The sequence below is a fragment of the Ambystoma mexicanum genome, chromosome 2p, assembly GCF_040938575.1.
Source record: "Ambystoma mexicanum isolate Mex_15411 chromosome 2p, UKY_AmexF1_1, whole genome shotgun sequence".
Lineage (NCBI taxonomy): Eukaryota > Metazoa > Chordata > Amphibia > Caudata > Ambystomatidae > Ambystoma > Ambystoma mexicanum.
This window is the reverse complement of record NC_090923.1, coordinates 76,379,813-76,400,603: the sequence shown is the minus strand read 5'-3', so window position 1 is coordinate 76,400,603 and position 20,791 is coordinate 76,379,813. Positions and strand designations below refer to the sequence as shown.

The 20,791-nt window shown below is 47.5% G+C and overlaps 1 protein-coding gene across 3 annotated transcripts in view; it reads right to left on the bottom strand.

Annotated features, from left to right (window-relative positions):
- Window positions 1-20,791, bottom strand: part of USP19 (ubiquitin specific peptidase 19) — a 1,845,650-nt gene that overhangs the window by 1,726,564 nt on the left and 98,295 nt on the right. For all 3 annotated transcript variants that reach the window (XM_069643288.1, XM_069643289.1, XM_069643291.1), the window contains exons 3-4: window positions 12,901-13,029; window positions 12,387-12,520 (exon numbers count right to left, since the gene is read on the bottom strand). In XM_069643288.1, the coding sequence (XP_069499389.1) occupies window positions 12,387-12,520; window positions 12,901-13,029 (263 nt within the window). The remainder of the gene's footprint in view (window positions 1-12,386; window positions 12,521-12,900; window positions 13,030-20,791) is intronic.

The following is a 20,791-nucleotide window of genomic DNA, read 5'->3' as shown; positions in this document are numbered from 1 at the left end:
ACTGAGTTGCCTTGGCAACTCAAGTCGCACTCTTGTGTGATTGGCCCAGTGGTGAGCCAGCATGTTTGATTAACAGCTAGGCTGATGAATGGGGGTTTTGCTGCATAAAAGCTGGGCTTTGGGGACTGGAACTTCAGAAGTCGCCACAGGACCTAAAGAATCAGAAGAGGGGAGAAGCTGAGCCATCTACAATGACGACACCACCGGTGGAGCCCTGCTGTACGAAACTCGCCACTTTCCCGACAACAGAGAAGATCTTCTTCCAGGAGAGTCTTCTTCCCTTTGAGCTTGTGGGACCAACCAGTTCACCTTTTTCGCCTCCCTGGATCGTCTCGTGGTCGAATCGCCCATGCCAAGCACCCCGGCGGCCAGATAGCCACGCTTCACCACTACCGCGAATAAAAGGGTAGCACCTTTTAACCGGGAAACTCTGCGGCTGGTTTCTTCCCTGGCAGTGCAACAATCTCCAGCTTTCCTCCACGTCGAGATCTTCTCTTCCCCCGGACGGAGCACCAACTTGCACCCGCTGCCAGGAACAACTGCCCCCGCTGGAGCTTTCTCACCATTTCAGGTACTGTGTCCCGCCTGGTCTCCCTTGCAACAGACTGTCCAAGGTGTCCCGTAAATCCTTGACTCTCTATCCTGGGGTGACCTCAGACCTGTTAGCATTACCTTTTTATCTTGATCCGACCTCTTTTTGACTTTCCTGCAAAGACTTTTAGTGCATTTCCACTGTGGGATCTTGGGCACATTCCGCCTTCCTCTCTCCAAGAGTGGGCCTGGCCTATGAACATTTTGCTCTACAGGAGACCCTGCCTTTCTCGACTTGCTGTGGTTCTTTAAAAGTGTTGGTATTGTGCGTTTTCCTAATTCTGCCTTTTCTCTCCCTTTTTAAATAATTATTGGAGTGCCATCTATGGTTACACACTCACCTCTGTTTTGCTAAATAAGTGGTGTATTAACCTAGACTTGTCAACTAATTAATTAGGGAGGTGTATTTATTTCTAGTGACTGTTTGAACTTGCTTGACATATTAGTGCCAGTGTATTTTTACAAGTGTGTTTTTAAATAAATAATTATATACTTTTATACCAAAGCTCTGGTCAGTGTTTGCTTGTATTACTGTATTTCTAGCCCTATTGTGAATACTCTACATACTGCCTAACTCTTCTTGAGAGAAGTCCGACTGCTCAGCAACAGCTACCAGGTAAATTTGGGTGGTGCAGACCGCTACTAATTGGGTTTACTGCTAACACCTGTAGTCTTAAACTTTTTGCAGTGGTGCCTAAGGGAATTGCACAGGTTTCTGCCTAACAGTCGTCCCATAAGTAGCCAGTGATAATTACGGTTTCCAGTTTTAGGTGTTTCTTTTTTTTTTATACTTCCGGTGGTGTTTATCCAGTGTTCTCAAAACATTTCTGAATGTGTCAGTATTTTCTCACGTGCCCCCTTCGAAAAATCGCAGATAACTTATTTCCAGTGCAAACACACGTTTTAGTTTATTCTTTCATTGTGTGAATAAGTGCCAAGCCCCTTTCAAGGATTTATGACGCAGCAGGTGAGTTTATTGGCGTTTGCTGAAAGCCTATATGCTAATGTGAAATGGTTCAAGTTGTAAAGTGAATGTTGGCTGGACCTTCTTGGTTTCAAACCTACGATATCCTGGACCTAACACTGGTTGCATGAATCAAATCACCAGCCCTGCAACTCCCAGAATGCATCCGTCTGTTAACTAAAAGCACAGGACTTAGAACGCGTTTTCCAGATGACACAGCGTGACATGCCTTGGGCAATAGATGGCAGATAAAGGGTCCACGTGAAAGTTATAAATTGCCAATGCTCTGGAAAATATTGCAACATTGCTATTCATCTATATTCATCTATATTCACTCAATGTTGCACAAGGAATTCAAGTACACAAGCAAGGATTGTAAAGGGATTGGAAGGTAGAGGAGGGTTGGTGGATGACAATTTCTAAAAAGGTGGGGCAAAGGAGAGTCTGGGGGGAGGTCATTATTAATATTCATCCTGAAGGCAGTTAGCGAGAGACATTTATTCAGTTTTTCTGACGATCAGCCTCATTTTTGGAAGTAGCAAGCACTGGATGCACTTTTGCTGTGGGGTCTTTCGCCGCATGGGCGGTACAGCCAACGAAGTTGCACTGCTGGGTGCACTTAAGTGGAGCAGCTCTCCCAATCAGGGGGTTGTTTGTTTTATTATTTATAATGCGCAATAGACCAGAGGGTATCAGGGCACAGAAGGCAGTAATAAGATTTTCAGCTTTGGTTACAGTGCTGTACAGTTATATACAGATATATACAAATATATACAATTATACACAAGGCATAAGAGTAGTAGGTGCAAAAAGGCCCTGGTTGGGCGGGTTGCGAGGAGGGAGGAAAGGAAGGAGGAACACGAAGCAACGACCCAAACATTACGCGATGCGGCAAATGCTAAAGATCATTCTCCAACAAAAGAATGTACATTAAATAAGAGCGGAAGCTCAGAGAGGGTGAAACACTCACCGCAAGCACATCCAGGCAAATAGATTGTTGCGCAGAGCATCGGCTGATGTACTTCCACAACAGCTGTTACACATAGGGCAGCTCGCCCAATCAGGCATTGGGTGCGGGGGGGGAGGGAAGGAGGAACAGGAAGCAACAACGCAAACATGCCGCAATGCAGCACATGCAGAAGATTATTCCCCAACAAAAGAAGTTGCATTAAATAAGGGCAGGAGCTCCGAGATGGTGAAACACTCACTGAAAGCGCATCCAGGTACAGCGATTGCTGCGCCGAGCATTGGCTAATGTACTTCCACACCAGTAGTTACACACAGGGCAACTCGCACAATCAGGTGTCGGGCGGGGTGTTTGGAGGGAGATGAGTAGGAACAGGAAGCAACAACCCAAACAGGCTGCGATGCAGTGAATGCAAAATATTATTCCCCAACAAATGAAGTTACATTAAATAAGAGCAGTAGCTCAGAGATTGTGAAACACTCACTGCAAGCACATCCAGGTAAAAAGGTAAATTTAAATGTTAACACAAATTATAAATGTGTGTATGGTGCAGATCAGTAAACTACACATGCCCATGTATGGAAAAGTACTATACAGTGAGAACATGGAACTCCTTTCCTTCAAGCTGTGTGCATCCTTGCAGTAACAGACATTCCACTACATTTCTAAAATGAAAAAAGGAAACAATGAACAGTCTTTCAAGCAGTCATAGTTAGCAAGATGCAGTGTGCACCGTTAAAACATTATCAAAAAGGTAAAGGGCTAAAAGACCAAAGAGAAACAGTTTCTCAGTACCGATAGTCGGACTGATCAGTTTCCCCATAACAAATTAAGCACAAGTCCAGGGGAGTGAACCCGGGACTTTAAAACTCTGTAAATAGTGAGGTCAGGTTCAACAACAAAAAAACACAAGTTTGGGGACTTGTGGAAGGAATGTAAAGAAACATCTTTCCCAACCCCCGGCATCAGAGAGGGGACAGGGGCCAAGCGGGCCTAGAAAATGTGATTTCTCTGCAGGTCCAACATGGGAAACGGGGCTTCGGAAAAAGGGGGCTGTGGGGAAAAAAAAAAGAAGAAAAAAAAGAAATAACATGGATCTGTTATACTCCCACAACCGGCGACACAGAAACCACCAACAGAGTTTAAAATGTTCTGGGTGGTTAGGTGTTCTTTTGCTGCAAAAACCATTATTGTTTTAGAACATTGCCAGTATGAAATAGATTTTTTTCTGATGTGTGTGGTCAGAGAAGCGCAAGTTACTTACCAACTGGTAACGTTCTTTCGACTGGATGTTCCGCCAACGTTTTCCTCATCTTTGATATCCACGTCCAGCTTCGGCTGCATCAGAAAAATTCTCGGCAGAGGGCGCCGTGTGTCGAGTCGATGTCCCTCGAAGGCCTCTGTCGAGGCTGACATCGGATGTACAAGTAGCACGCGCTGCGCCAGTTAGCCTCAATTTATTTCCTCCTGTTCATGTTGGTTGTCAGTGTAGACAGACGGTAGGCAGCCCTGCGAGAGCTGAAGTTGTAACATAGGAAATTCTACAGAGGAGTAGGATGGGAGGGCGATGAGAAATATGTTGGAGGCACATCCAGTCAAAAGAACGTAACCAGATGGTAAGTAACTTGTTCTTCTAAAGGATTGTGTCCTCCAACGTATTCCTCATCTTTGATAGACTCCCAAAGCAGTATGCAGAATTTGATGGAGGGAGTAGAATTTGAGATTGTCTGCATTTCATGAGGCCGAATACAGAACCGCCTTACCGTAGGCAACATCTTGAGAGTGGGAAGCATCTAGACAGTACTATTTTGTGAATATGTGCCAATGATAAGAGGAAAGATAAAACCTCTGTATTGAACATAGAAAAGGATCAACATTATTTTCCCTGCACCAGTGGCAAAACTTGTTCCATCACAGATTTTGTTGCTAGCCTTCTTGCCGAAAGCAACAACTCCATGACGCCATCCGGGAGGTCCCAAACCTTGTATCTCAGCCTTTCAGAAACCAAGCATGAAGGTTGAGAGTGTTGACCTCTGAATGGAGAACCTGTCCCTCCCTTTTTGAGAGAAGATTCTCTCTGTGCGGAACACGAATCGGAGAACAGATGGACATGTCTAGAAGGTCCGGGTACCCAGTCTCCTGGCCCAATCTGGGACAATAAGGATCAAGTAGCTTGCGAATCATCTGAACCTCCTTATTACTTGAGGAATGACATGAATCGAAGGGAACGCGTATAATAGTGGGAAATCCCAATCCACCACAAACACGTATTCCCTTGAGCAATACCTTTCGCACTTCTGTTTGTGACCGGAATCAACCGGGTCTACTTGGGGGGTTCCCCAAAGGGTGAAGATCTCTTGAAGGACTTCCTGAGCTAGTTACCACTCGTGGGACACGGCATGCTGCCTGCTCAGAGCATCCACCGTTGTGTTTTCCTCCCCGGCGAGGAAAACTGCCGATAAGGAGACACCTTCCTGAATTGTCCAGTACAAGAGCTGCATTGCCTCTCTACACAGTGGTAGTGACCTACACCTCCTCTTCTGTTAAAATGCATGCCACTGGGTCAGTTGTTTTTCAAAGAAACGAGCTTGGGGTAGATCTCGGTCTTCAGCTGGGGCCTCCCTGCCACTCTAAAACTTGGAGAACCATCTCTGGTTCCGGAAGCCCCTCAAGACCTTCCTCTTTTCTTCTGCCTTCGCCCCCCCTCTCCCCTGCTGATCTGTTCTCTTGGTACTGTGTACCTGGCCACCCTCTGTCCTCCGAGCCCAGGTACCTGCACACCCTGCCACTGGGGTCTGTATCCGTACCCAGACAGCCCCCCCCCCCTTTTTCTTCGTGCACTTTTTAGACCTACCCTGTCTGCTGCCTTAAACTTAGCACTTGCCAATTGCTGGCTGCACTACCACTGTTTGTTGCCTTTATTATTTATTTATTATTGACCCGTTTCTCCTTTGCTTCGCGCATTCCACTTCTCCCCCTTCCATGCACTTTTCCCCTTCCCCTCTCCCATGCACTTGCGCGTTCTCAATGTCTCTGGGCCTAGTAAGATCGTTCTTTTTTTCTCCCCTGTTCCCCTCCCTTGCCTTGTTGTGCTCTGAAACGTGTATGAGTGCAATAGAAATAAAATATCAATGTCAATGTCAATGTGTTGTCCGTCATTATCACGACATTCTTTCCCCAGACAGAGGGCAAGAAGGCTTTCAGCGCTAGTCTGTTTGCCCTCAGCTCCAAAAGATTGACATTTTAGTTTGGACTCCGATGGAGACCAACGACTGCCGATTGTCAGACCGTTGGCATGGGCTCCCCACCCAGTGAGTGAGGCGTTAGTCACCACTGTAATCTCCGGTCATGGTTGCCAAAAATGTTCTCCTTTCAGATTATTGTCCTCGCATGCCCACCACAGGAGATCCTGTGAGACCCTGCTTGGAATCTGAAGTAGGTCCATCATCCTTCCTGAGAATTGGGACCATTGAGTTCTCAGAGCCCATTGAAGGGCATTTTGAAAGAATGTCTTGAGCCCTCGCCTTGGGTGGCGATCTCTTTCGCATGGGTTGTAATACAGCTCCAAAGTATTGGAGTTGTTGAGCAGGTGTCATCTGTTATTTCTTTAAATTGAGGGAGAAGCCCAGTCTGTGAAAGGAGTGGCAGGTGACATTGAGATGATCCAGGGCATGCTCGGAAGATCGTGCCCTGATCAGCCAATCATCCAAGTTGGGGTAGACATGAATCCCCCCTCTCCTGAGATACGCTGCCACCACCACCATCAGTTTGGTGAAGACCCTCAGGGCAGAGGTCAACCCGAATGGCAGGACTCGAAACGGATAGTGTGAGCCGCCAACAGTGAACCTTAGGTATTTTCTGTGCTTGAGATGGATTGGCACATGAAAATAAGTATCCAGAAGGTCCAAAGACACCAACTAATCCTGAAGTTGTAGGGCCTGAAGGATCTGAGAAAGAGTAGTCATCTTGAACATGTCCTTCCCTCAAGTGCAAGATGGATCTCAGTTCTCCGTCTTTCTTGGAAATCAAAAAATATGGGGAGCACCAACCCTTGTTCCTCTCCGCTACAGGTACTGGTTCTATATGATATGATTGTGTATAGGTGCTATATAAATAAACTATGTGTTTCAAAGCGCTTCAAGGCAAGGGAGGGAACAAGGGAAATTACAACCACATTCTTACAGGCCATGAACAGTAAGGATGTGAAATTAACTATCGTACTCGGCCCGACGACATTTCGGATAGTGCAAGAGCTAAGACATAGATAAGGAAGGGAGGGGAAGAGTGGGAAGGAAATGGAAACAGACAGGCGACTACCGTACTAGGCCTGACGACATTTTCTGGTACAGCCGGAGAAAAACAAAAAGGTGAGGGAGAGGGGTGCAGAAGGGAGGGGAGGAACAAAACAAGCAACTATCATACTAGGCCTGACGACATTTCAGATAGTGCCGGAGGGGTGGTGGGGAGGAAAAAAACAGTAATGGGAGGGTGGAGGAAACGGATATTAACCCTGCTATAGCACCTTTCTCTAGCAGAGTTAATATTTCCTGCACAAGGAGCGGATCTGGATCCCTGAAAGAGTGTTTCCCCGGTGGATTGTTGTGAGGATATGTTATAAACAGAATGCAGTAACCTTGGGCTATTGTCTCCAGAGGCCAAACATCTGAAGTAATAGCTCGCCATTCAAGATGCTGAGACAATCTGCCACCCCACCGGTGTTTCGTGACGCAAGCTCTCAAATCGGTTTTGAGGCGGTTGCTGCAGCTGTTGATGGCAAAGAAGCTTGAGCTGGCTTTTCACTTTTACATCGTCCACCACAACGGATTTTCTTTTGGCCTCTTGGACTGGCCATTCATCTCGCGTTTCCAAATGAGGAGTAGTAAAGATAGCATTGTCCCCTCCAAGATTGTCCTGATGAACGAAAAGGCTGAGGTTGCCTAACAGCGGCCCCTAAAGATTTGGCAGCCGCTTTTGAGGTCTGCAACCTCTCAAGACTCTCCTCAGTCTTGCTGCCAAAAAGGTGAGACCTGTCAAATACATTGTTCAGAAGACGGGACTGCACATCTGGTGCGAAACCAGACTTCAGCAACCATACAAATCTGCGCATCACCATTCTTGTAGCCATATACCTGCTGACGCTGTCTGTAGTATCCAGTCCTTAACGATAGCTAGGAAACCTTCCCTTTACTTCCCTTCTGGAATGTGCTCCTCCGCCAAAGAGTTGCACTCCCACAAAGTGTACGAAAATTTGGCTAAGGCACAATTGGAGTTGGCCGATTTCAAGGCCATACTGCCAGCTGAAAATACTTTGCGTGCCCATCCATCCACACGCTTTTCATCCCTATCCGGAGGGATGGTAGGGTATGCTGCTTTGTTAGATGAGGATGTGGCTGCCTGGACCACCAGACCCTCGGGAGTGGGGTGTTTGGACAGATTGCTGGGGTCGCTACAGGAAGGGTGGTATTTTCTAGTTAGGGACTTATCCACAGCAGTGATAGACTCGGGGGACTCACAATTTTTGGCCACCCTATTTTGCAAGGCCACATGAAAGGGTAAGACCGGGTCTGTAAGTAGGCCTTGGTCAAGGATGTCTGTAAGATCATCCTGAATAAACTGAGCTGGTGGTTTTGCCGGTATACAGTAATAAAATCGGGGCAAAAATGTCACCTTTACAAAAATCGCTGCAAAAATGCTGTGGTTGTACCCAGTAAAGGTGAACCCATTATACCAATTAAGGGGAGTGGGGGCTGCGGGGGTGTCCTCTGCTCCCCTTAAATGGCATAATGGGTCTGGGGTTTGCAGGGGTGTCCCCCGCATTCCTTTACATAGATTGCGGCAGCAAAACCAAAGCCTTTTTACCGCGATTTTAACACATGGAACCATTTTACCCAACCTAAACAGTCTACTACTTTTGACATCGGGTGCCTATAAGAAGAATCAGCGTGTTAGCCTGGCTCTGGTTTGCCAAACACAGTCTCTGGTGATTTATCTACACCACTGGCATTGTGCAGTGTGTCAACCAGATCTTTCATCCTGCTTTCAGATATCAGACACTCTGGCACATTTGAAGTACCAAACTCCAGACCAAAAGGAACCTCATCTTCCTCAGATCTTTCCTCCTCTTCACAAATTGAAGACAAGGGTTTAAAATACTCCTTCCTGGGTAAAAGGAGCGTAAGCTCTTTTAGGAAGTGGAGTTAGTTTTGTGATAGGCTTAGGTTTTGCAGCTTTTTCCTTTGCTGCAACCTGTTCAGAAGGCCGAGTTGAAGCCTTACAAATCTTCGGTACCAATGGTTTTGGTGTCGACATGGGCATCAATGGCGTCAAGGCCTCGACAATCACCTTTGAAGATGTCGTCACAGGAGAATGTGGAGTCTTGGAGAGTGTCAAAGACTTTGAGCGCTCGTCTCAACTCGAGTGACTCTTTTTCATCGGGAACCTCGAAGGTTCTCGATATGACTTTCTTCGATCACCCGGGCTCGAGGGCATGCAAGTGTCAGAACACGAATGCTCTCGGCTAGCTTCCGAGGAAGGTGCGACTGAGGCTTGGCTTTTTCAAAAACCTCAAGCATTTTCAGTCGAAATGCCTCCCACTCTGCAGAGGAAGATTGTTTTGTGGGGCATCTGAATTTTCTAGGAGACTCGTCTGACAACAAAGATGGTGACCTGTGGTGTCGCTTCTTCGATCTCCTCGTCAAAAACGAATGACAGGAGCCACTTTGCGATTGACCTTTTTACTTCACTCTTGCGTCGAGGTGAAGGAACTCCAGACTCTACGGTCGAGGATCGGTCGGCTTTTTTAGTTTTACGACCCTCCTGTAATTTTTCCTTCCTCTATCGCAGCGCTTTACCAGTAATCGCCAGACTCTTCGAGCAGGCCCCCGTGCCGTGGTCTTCTCCCAAGCACTGCAGGCAAGATTGATGCAGATCTGTGATGGACATCTTTGAACTGCATTCCTTGCACTTCTTGAAAACCCAGAGTGAGGGATAGTTGGGGTAGATGATGAGGACATCTTCGATGATTTTCTTACGTCTTAAGAACGTAACTGCACAGCAGAGTGTTAGGCAGAGTTTGTATGCAGTGCCCTTTGGGACCACTACACAGAACTAGGACTATAGGTGTAAGCAAAACCAAGCTTTGGTATAAGTCTGTACTACACAGTTTTTGGGAGCTGAGCAGCCAGGCTTATCTCAAGGAGGAATGTGAGCTGTAATGATGTTACATAGAGGTCTACAATCACAGGTATTCAAATAAGCTCTTACACTCAAGGTTGCTAGGTTAAACACTTACTAATTTATTCAACAGTCAGTTATAAAACATTTACTAGAAGGAGGCAGTCAAATATACACAAATTTGCTGCAGTACTATACACTAAGTTTGAGGCATTCAGACTACTTTTAAGGAGGAGCAAAATGGCATTCAGAATACTTTGAAGTAGCAGCAAAAAGGAAAAGGTTCAGCACATAAAAGGATTACAATTTCTTAGACGTGCAGATACTTAAAGTTCACCAGAAGAGTCAATTCAATTGAATAGGCTAGGACAAAGTCAATGGCCTATAGTCTTGTATAGGATAAAACAGTTCTGGTAAGTAAACGGTAAAGTATCTATAGACGTTCTCAGAAGTAGTTTGTAAAATGAATTCTATGTTGGGTTACAAGCTGATTTGGCCTGCTAGTTGCAAAAGTTTCAAGCACTTCCACCGTGAGAGGCAAGTTCTCTCAGTCTTGTTTCATAGTACCTTACAAGTGAAGAAAAAGATGCAGATGAAGACTTCTGTTTCTGGCAGTTCCTGCAGATCTCGCTGTTCCTGGACCTCAGTCGGGGGGGACTCCTGCACTGCACGGGGACTGATCAAAAGGCTGGAACGTAGCAAATCTTCAATTCCGGTAGCTGTAGTAAAGCACACAAACTGGTGTCCCTATCCCTGGTTATTCGGTGTCCTGCAGCAATCTCAGGAAAATACAACCAGCTCTGAGAATGGTATCCAGGTGGCTTAGTGTCTAGTAGATTGGTCCCACCAACTCAAAGGGAGAAGTCGTCCTTGCAGGACTTCTCTGTCGGGATGAACTCAGCGATTCAGACCTACAGCATGGCTTCACCAGGCAAACCAACGGTCCAGGAATTGCAGCAGCCGTCCTCTTAAAGCTCGTCTTCAGTTCTTTCATTCCAGTGGTCAACTGCTTTCCAAGCCAAGAGGTCCGCCTTTTATCCAGTTTCCTCCCATTCATTCCAGCCTAGCTGCCACTCACCCAGCAGGTCCTTGCCGGACAGTCAGCCAGCCAATCACGCCAGTGTGCATTTGGGTCTCCTAGGAGATCAAGCACAGGGTGTTTTCGGGCACCTCCCTCACTTCCGGCCACCCCAGACACTCGGGCGCCAGAGGCAGTCTTCAGTCATGAAGCCTACAAAAGGCGATGGAACAAAGGAACCAAACCTTCCTTTTTGCACGCGCATAGCAAAACTCTAGAAGGACCTTTCCACAAAGGAAGGACCGTTCCACAAAGAAATGGTGAAAAAAGAAGACTGGGACCTGTTTTTACAGAGGTCTTGAAAAACATGGCTCCCACGATTTAACGCTACCGGTGTTCGCAGTCGGAAAAAATCATGGTAGTTCATTGCAAAACCACTGCCACCAGCCATTTCGATGGGAAAGGGTCGCATTTGACTGCTACATGAGTATCTAGACACAGGGGATACCAAGTAACCTCTCCAGCACTCTATTGTAAGCTAGGGTGTGCTTGGTTTAGATATTTAAAAAGAATAGTAAAGTCAATTTCACTTTACTTACTCTGGGAAACAGTTTATCCTAGAGGAGGTATTTAAACCTTGGGAAAGCCTGTCAAGGTTTCCCTGTGCCACTGCACAGAGGGTGCTGTGTGACACACATGAAGAGGATGCCTATGGCGTGGTCTAAAACTCCATAACCAAAGAAAACAAGAGCAAAACACATTTCAAAACACATGAGAGAATGGGGAAAAAGGGTCACGCTTTCTCCAGGAAAAAAAAAATCAAGTCCTCAAAATGAAGCAAAGTTGCTGGGCGATCTCTAAGGTGAAGGGAATTAGCACATTTCTGAGAATTCTCCCTAACACAGATAAAACTAACGAGGCGCGCTGAGTCTCCGAAGCAACACGTTCTTCGGGAAAATGGAACTGAGACTAATGCGTGCTGCACGTGCTACTTGTACATCCGATGAAGTCAGCCTCGACGGAGGCCTTCGAGGGACATCGAAATCACGCATGGTGCCGTCTGACGAGAACATTTTTCCAATGCAGCCGAAGCTGGACGTGGATATCAAAGATGAGGAATACGTTGGAGGACACAATCCATTCCAACCACATTATTATCAGTCAGACATATAAGTTTTCAAAAAAGATTTGGAAGCCCTGCAGTGAACCAGAGTTTCAAGTAGAACCTGTGAGAACATTTCATCGAGTGCTCCTATGATTCAATAGCTGCAGAGTAAATAAAAGTATGCCCCTACTAACACAAAAGTGAAATGGAAAGCTGTTACAGAGGAGCGCAGAGCTTTAAACCAAAGGCATGCACCGGTATAATCTGGCTACTTGCAAAGAGATGGGTGGGCATAGAGCCTACAACCTCACCAAAAAGGAAGGCGTACTATAGGGAACACGTAAACACTAGACATTTTCACAAGCACTGCAACACGGACTGAGAATAAGAAATTGAACAAAAATCATGATTATGTAAAGATAAAAATGAAGTCAATTTAACAATTAGAAAAGGTTAATGGCAAAAGTGATGCACAGGTCTCAAACATTATTTTAGGCCTGTACCAGTAAGCAGATTATGACAGGAGTGGAAAAAGCTAGGGAACGATTGATCTACCAGGATGACTTACCAGGTCAGGCCAGCTGTACATGGGGATTTTCTTCTGCAGGATGAGTTGCAGAAAGTTCCCCTTCTCTTTATACTGGACTTTGCTGCATGAGCCCTCAATTTCCTCACGGAACTGGCAGCTCCACTGGCGGCCATCTGCAATGTACAGACAACGTGGGTACATGAAATGCTTAGATGCCATATTGAAGATATTTAAATCCACTTCATGCATGCACTCAGGAGCCACAGTAAACAGATGAGCTTTTTTCAGTGACCAGATTTGCAAAACAGGTGATTTGATTGTAACTGGAGACATTGTATCACTGTTCTTTATCATGCTTCAATTTCTCCTGGATATCGTAGAACAAAAACACTAACCAACTGACATTTGATTATAGGCATCTAAGTTAACCATAGCCATTCACAGACATTTTACTGCAAGTTTAACATTTTTGCTCCATGCTCAACGATTAGAACTTAGAGCCATTACGAGACAGTGGGTATCATCTTGTAATTAAATCAGAACATGCATGTACCTGGAAGCCTGATGCTGCAGTCTGTGTCAGTGAAAGCAGCATCCACCTCTTTCACATTCAGGGTCCCAGTTCCTGTATTCAGCTTCACAATCACAGTGTCTGAACTTTGCTTCCAATCCACCTGCATGTCTAAAGAGGCATGAGAAATTTACAAAATCTGAGCATCATGAACGCAGACTCAGAACAATAAGCAATTATCAATAACCATGCAATATCAGTGTCACACACACACGTACAAAAAAGGGAGCAGAAATCAATACAGAAAACCTCATAGTCTTGTTGCTTCTCTGAAAGCAAATGCTCCATGCCACACCTCTAGCAGAATGTCAGTTTCCCTGAAATGATTTACATTTTACCCAGATAAGCTCTCAATGTGTTCATGTGTCTACCTCTGTGCAAACATCGCAGAATCGACAATGTGTATTCTGGTTTGATGAGTTTCCCATATTCTAGGGCTTAACACGTTGCCTTGTTAAAAAATGGTTGAAGCAGAATCGCATTTAGAGTTTTTGTGGAAAACATTTTGTGAAGTTTGCAAGTTCCCATATAGACAATGTTTTCAACCAATCTTGGTCGTATAGGGTTTTGTTTTCTTTTTCTACTTTCTCTGGTCGTTGAATCAGTTCTTCATCACTAGAGTCAACAGTGCAATGCAAAGATGGCATTCTACTGCCATACACATTCAAAGAATTAACAGATGCTCTTTATTTGCATAGTTGGAAAGTTGCCTCCAATGCAATCTTGAGGATAAGGATACCAGATCTAGCTCATGCCTCAGGAGTGCATTGGGTTGTGAATTCACAAAACAAAGGACAACCTTGCATAACTGACCCTGAATAGAGTTAAGATGTTCATGAATGTCCAACACATGTCCAATCTGTAGAGTAGAATTGGTTCGATCTTTAGCACATAATATAGTCAAGGATTGGCACGAGTGAAAACTTATTTAGAAAGCAGACATTTCATGTGAGAGCAGAGGTCGTAATTTGATTTTTGAGAGACTCTTTCCACATATAAATCGAAGAGGTGTTACACAAGTAACTTATCTTAGATACTTGATCTATTCTCTCCAAGCTCAGAGACCACTTTATTGTTTTTAATATTTGTGATCTGTTAAAAATGACAATATTTGATTTGGTAATAAACTGGTAATCTTTGTGCACTACAATGTAGGTATGTTCACAGTTTTTCCTAATATGTTTTAATGTCAAGCTGGTTCAGGTGCTCCAGGTTCAGCTCTTGCTACTCATAAAAAAGAGCTAATAACATGTCAATCATATAACCTCAAACCACTGAGGAAAGACCAGGTCACTATTCAAGGAATTGACCTCTTCAATAATGTTCAAAAGAATTTCTGTAAAACGAAGATATATTTTTACTATTCAAATAAAATGATCATCAACATCTTTCAATGCTATAAATAAACCATATGTTGTGCTTTTATTTTTTACATACAAATTAAGTTTTCCATGAATAAACTACATTTTAAGAGTATCTCATTCAAACGCAGAAATATCAGAGGGAACTTTACCAAACTGGAAAAAGATACTCTAGCTAAGTTATGGCAAAATAATGATATCATATAGAAGCCAGCGGACAAAGGCGGCGCTTTGGCAATAATGGATCGATCGAAATATAAAGCTGAAGTAGAACGTCAACTACAGGATCAGGATACATACCTAGAAATATTCCTTGATCCAACGGAAAGATCAAAGGCCCTTATTAACACATTTTTGGATGAAGCTGAATCGTAGGAGTGGTTTTCTGAAAACACTAAATCCTTTCTAAGCAAACGTCATCCTGTGATGCCATTATACATATTACCCAAAGTATACAAAAACTTGTTGGATCCACCTGGAAGACCAATTATAGCAGCATTAGATAGTCTTCTTGAACGATTAGCCCAGTTTATAGATAAGGCTATTCAACCATTAGTGCAATGTACAACAACGTATTTGAAGGATACTACGACTTCCTTTTGAAAAACAAAGATCTTGAGTTTGACAGTACAACTGACTTTATGTTCACTATGGATCTATGTAGTCTATATACAAACATTACGCACAAAGCCGGACTAGAAGCAATGTAGTGGTTGCTCCGGTCTTCGCAAGACTTACCAGGTTACTCACTGTAGTGACCACCTTACTACTCCTAGTCCATAGTCCCCTTTCCTCCATACTTATGGGACATCTCTCTGTCCTGTGGGACGGGACTGGAGCACATTTGTAAAAAGCATCCAAAAATGTTTTTCAAAAATGTGTCCCTCCTCTCTTTCCTGCGCGCGGCCCGGCACGCGGCCGTATCCCCGCCCACCTTGGCTCCTTTCCGCCCATCAGTCCTTTTCTATCGCAGGGTCCAAGACCCATTAGCAATAACAGAGGAACCTTATTAGAGGGGACGGCGGGCGGGCGTATGGAGGAAAGGGGACTATGGACTAGGAGTAAGGTGGTCACTACGGTGAGTAATCTGGTAATACTCCTACATCCCGTCCCCTTTCCTCCATACTTATGGGAGATTCCCAAGCACTCCTTACAGGAACTATGGGTGGATGGAAATACCCCTTACTGAAACAGGTTCTTCAGCACAGCCTGGCCGAACTGAGCGTCAGCCCTAGAGCTCATATCGAGGCAGTAGTGCTTACAGAAAGCAGATGGGGAGGCCCAAGTAGCCGCTCTAGCGATGGACTCCCAGGAAACATACTTCTGAAAAGCAACCGCAGCTGCCTTGCCTCGCACCTGATGTGCATGGATACCCTTAGGAGGTTTCAGCTTTTGGACGGTGAAAGATTCCGTGATACAGGCAGCAATCCATCTGGAAATGGATGCCTTAGACGCTGGCCTGCCCTGGGGTTTACCGAAGGTCACAAACAGTTGGGAAGAACTCCAAAGCTCAGCAGTCCTGTCCAGGTAGAACTTGAGAGCTCTTCGGACATCCAGGCAGTGTAGAACCCTTTCCGCCTCCGAGGCAGGGTTCGGAAAAAAGATCGGAAGGGAAATCGACTGATTCAGATGAAATTCGGTCACTACCTTTGGTAGGAAAGCTGGGTTCGTACGAAGGACTACCTTGTCCTTGTGAAAGACCAAGAAAGGATGCGCCACCGACAATTCCTGGAGCTCACTCACTCTCCTCGCTGAAGTAACAGCTACCAGAAAGGAAACTTTCCAGGACACGTACTTGAGGTCAACCGTAGCCATTGGCTCAAAAGGTTTATGGCACAGCGGTGTCAGGACTACATTTAGGTCCCAAGGCGGGTGCAGCCTACGAACCGGAGGGTAGAGTCGCGTCAAACCAGCAAAATGTCTCTTCACCACCGGGTTAGTTAACGAATAAGAACACCGGTCTGTAGAGAGGTAGGCGGAAATTGCCGAGAGATGAGTCCTGCAGGACAAGACATGAACCCCTGACTCTGCTAGGGAGGAGACAAAGGACAGCACTGTGTCAATCGTTGCCACCCTCAGGTCCAATTCTTTCTCCAAACACCAATGACAGAACCTGAGCCATTTACTCTTGTATTGGGATCTGGTCGAGGGTTTCCTGGCTGCCTGGATAATGCGCATGTTATCCGCAGACAAACCCAAAGGCTCTAGAGCCGTGAACTCGGGCATCATGCCGCCAAGCTGAGCGATTGTGGGGAGGGGTGCCACATCTGCTGTTCCCCTTGGTGAAGAAGATCGGGAGTTACTGGTAACCTGATCGGCGGACACACCGACAGGTGTTGAAGTTCTGAGAACCAAAACCTGGCCGGCCACCACGGAGCTATCAGTAGAAGAGAACAGTTGACAGAACTCCTCAACTTCCAAATTGCTCGATGAACCAGAGGAAGCGGCGGGAAGGCGTAAGCTCTCATGTTGTGCCATGGTATCTCGAGTGGGTCCCCCAGAGAGGAGGCTCCCAGCCCCCCTCTGGAGGCATACTGAGGAAGCTTCTTGTTTACCGCCGTGGCGAAGAGGTCCACCTCCGGTGTGCCCCAACGCGAGAAAATCCATGATAGGATCTCTGCCTTCGACTCCCACTCGTAGCTGACCACTGTCCGCCGGCTGAGGGCATCCGCGGTGACATTCAGCCGGCCCGGGATATGCACTGCAAGCAGCCAGACCCCATCAAGCACAGACCACTCCCAAATCTGGATGGACAGATCCACGAGAGGGGGAGACTTTGTTCCCCCTTGCTTGTTTATGTAGTACATTGACACTGCATTGTCCGTTCTTATGCGGACCACCTTGTTGATAATGAGAGGTCTGAACGCCTTGAGCCCCAGAAAAATCGCCAGAAGCTCCAATTGATTTATGTGCAGGAGCTTGTCCTGATGTGACCAGAGGTCCGAAACCTGAAGAAGATCTAACGTCGCACCCCACCCGAAAAGGGAGGAGTCTGTCGTGATCGTCACCATGGGGCTTGGGTCCTGGAACCCGACACCCACCGACAGGTTGCTGAGAGAAGACCACTCTCATGGAATCCAGAATCATTATCCGTTTGGAAACCGGGTCCACAGCCCGACACCAGGAACTCCGAAGAGCCATCTGGGTCCGTCTCATTTTGAGACGAGCAAGAGGAAGAGCCAGCACACACGAGGCCATGAGGCCCAGAAGCCTCTGGAACCACCAGGCTGACATGCTCTTCGACTGCGTAAACATCTGACACGTGGCCAACAGATCCACCAGTCTGTCCCCGGTCAGATACACTCGGCAGTCTATCGTGTTCCAACGAAAACCCAGGAAAGTCAGGTCCTGTGAGACCGTCATGGAGGATTTCCGCCAGTTCACTGACAGCCCAAGATGGAACCGGAGCTGAAGGAGAGACTGGAGGTTGCCCGCTGCTGCCAACGGGCAAGGGCTGCATAGGAGCAAGTCGTCCAAATAGGGATACACATGGATACCCTGGAGACGAAGATGGGCCGCGATCACAGACATCATCTTTGTGAATACACGCGGCGCAGAACTGAGGCCAAAAGGAAGCCCCCGAAACTGGAAGTGCTCCTCTCCCAAAGAGAAACAGAGGTATCTCCTGTGTGGGTTCCAAATCAGGATATGCATGTACGCATCCTGAAGATCCACCACGCTGAGCCAATCGCCGGCTTGCAAAGAGGAGCGAATCTGGCCGGGCGTGATCATCTTGAATTTCTCTTGGGGTATGGAAAGATTGAACTGGGAAAGGTCTAGGATGGTGAGCAGGCCAGCCTGGTTGGGTTTGGGCACCGTAAACAGCCGGGAGTAGAAGCCCTCCCCTCGTTCCCCAAGGGGAACGGGTTCCACAGCTCTGAGGAGCAGAAGTTTCTGAACCTCGGCCTTGAGGGAGGGTGAGCCCGACAGCTGAAAAGGAGGGTTGGGGTAGGGGGTAAAGGTAAGCGGAAGCCCGCTCGAGCAACTGACAAGAACCATCTGTCTTCTATGATGGTCTGCCACGCCTCCCAATGAGACGCAAAGCGTCCTCCCATCAGGGTCTCGTGCGAGGAAAACCCTCATTTGGCAGATTTATCGGTGGCGGTGCCACCTGAACCTGATGAGGAGGCTGAGGAGCGGGAGAAATATTGTGTACGCTGTTGTCTACAGCAGTTATTCCCCGCAGGAGTATCCACTCTGTGATTTTTGCGGTCGAGGAAGCCCCTAAAACCAGAGGAAGGTCGACCTTGCGACAACGGCCTTGGAGTCTTGAAGGGAGGTTTAACCAGAACAGACAATGATTTGGCCGTCTGAGTGCTGTCTTTGGTTTTGGTGAGCTCTACATCAGTAGAAGAGTGAAAAGCTCCTTACCATCAAATGGAAGGTCCAGAACCTTGTCTTGCACCTCCTTCGAAAACTTAGTGGAATGTAGCCATGCTTGCTGCGAGTTATCAACCCCTAGCATCAGACCCCGAGCTGAGGTGTCTATGTGATGAGCCGGAGCCTCCAGGAGATCCTGGGCCAAGACCCTGGCATCGGAAAGGCCTCCTCCGAAATCCTCCAGCTTCTCAACCGGAATGTGCTCCTCAAACTGCGACAGACCTCTCCACATCCGCATGTTAGCTCCCGCCAAAATCAATTCTGCATTGGCCTGCCTGAGCCGCAAGGCCGAACTGGCAAAGATTTTCCTCCCTAGGGAGTCCAGGAGCTTGTCCTCCTTTCCCAAGACCTGAGTCGCCGTCGCGGAGGAGGAAGCTGCAGGTCTGGATCGCGACGTGGCCGCAGCCACCACTGTGGAGGAGGGAGGCGGACAAGACAAGGCCACTTCTTCCGAGGAATGTAGCCAGTACCTCGCGTCAATCTTTTTATTGACAAAAAGTGCCGAGTGTGGCTTTTCCCAAACTCTTCGGACCTCGGCCAGAACGTCCTTCTGCAAGAACAGGCAGGTATGCTCCAAAGGAGACAAGGTGAACGCCCCAGAAAGCACGCCCTCCTGCGGAGCAGATGCCTCGGGCACCGGAACATCTAAGAAGCTCATCATGTCCAGTACCCGGTCATGGAAAGCTCTGGTAATCTCTGGTAGAGCGGGGCAGGTCCTCGTTGTCCTGATCGCCTTGAGGGTCATCTGACAGGCCCGGCTCCTGCTGAGCCGAGTCAGGCACTGCCTTGTCCACTGGGGACAATAGCAGCACAGGCGGAAGCGCAGGGGGAGGCACCACGGGCAAGGGAGGCGCCGGCGGAACCACCGACGGGACGGGTGGAGCCGGAGGCGCGGGTGGACATATCTCCTTGAAAAGCCCCTTGAAATATTCCCTCATGGGGTCGGTGCGCATAAGCGCTTGAAATTTACCGAAAAAGGCATCCTCAGGAGATTGTTTCGGAACCTGAGGCGGCCTCTCATGTAGTGGACAAATCTAGGGACCCAACGGGGAAGGGTGCCACACCGGCCCCTCCGCCGACATATCCACATAAATCAAGGGAGCCACCCCGCGGGCAACGAAACATTGTGCAGAAGAGGCAACTGGGCGTTCCAATCATAAACCGGCCGGTAAGGATGCGCACAAGGGACCTTAGGTTCACCCGAAGGACCAAACCCTACACCAGGGGCCGATGGCATAGTTGTAGGTGTAGTACCTAAAATGGCCGCCGTGGTTGTGGTGGGAACGGGCGCCATTTTGTCCTCATCTGAGGGGAACTGCGGCACGTGAGGAAGTGAGGCAGGGGTCCCCGTCGATGGATCAGGGGTCCTAATCTTAGCCTTAACGTAAGGAACCTCGGCAGAGCCGGTACTATGAGGCCTGGAATGTTTCTGCGACATACCAACCGCCAACTGAGCCTTCGAAGGAAGAGCCTCGGCACTGCCGGTAAAAGAAGAAACTTTCTTCTTTGCCCCCTCAACAGATCTGGTGTCACCACAAGAGCGGGAACAGTGCGCTGCCACCGACGGGGCCTTTCCCGGCCCCTCAGAACTGTTGGTAGCCTTAGCCTCTGTACGAGGAACCTCGGGCCTAGGCCCGGTAGAAGCCTTATCGGCACGGGCCCCGAACATGCGTTCGGTAACCTCAAGCCCAGCCAAGACCTCGGGGCGTACCCCAGTTTTGTTTTTGAGGGAAGCTGAAAGAACGGCCTCAGAGCAAGCTCCGGTACACCACGACTCAGTAGAACTGGGTCTACACACAGCCCACACAGGAGGGGCCTCGGAATGTACGCCGGTGAACACATGCCCCTTACGGAGACCCTCGGAGAAAACTAGTAGAATTATTAGGCCCAACAGGCACCTCAGGGCGAACCCCGGTAACAGAGCAATCGACGCCCTGCCCGGCTCGAGAGGAACCCGGGAAGGTATCTCCCGGCTGGGGTGCTCTGAAAATCAAGTAACTTACCAGGCGTTTTTTTCTTCTCGTCGATGAACGCCTGAAAATGCGAAGAAGTCCGACCGAACACCTCCTCCCACCGCTCCAACCGACGTTGAAGAACCCGGACCGAAAGGGAGTCACAGTAAAAACAGGAGT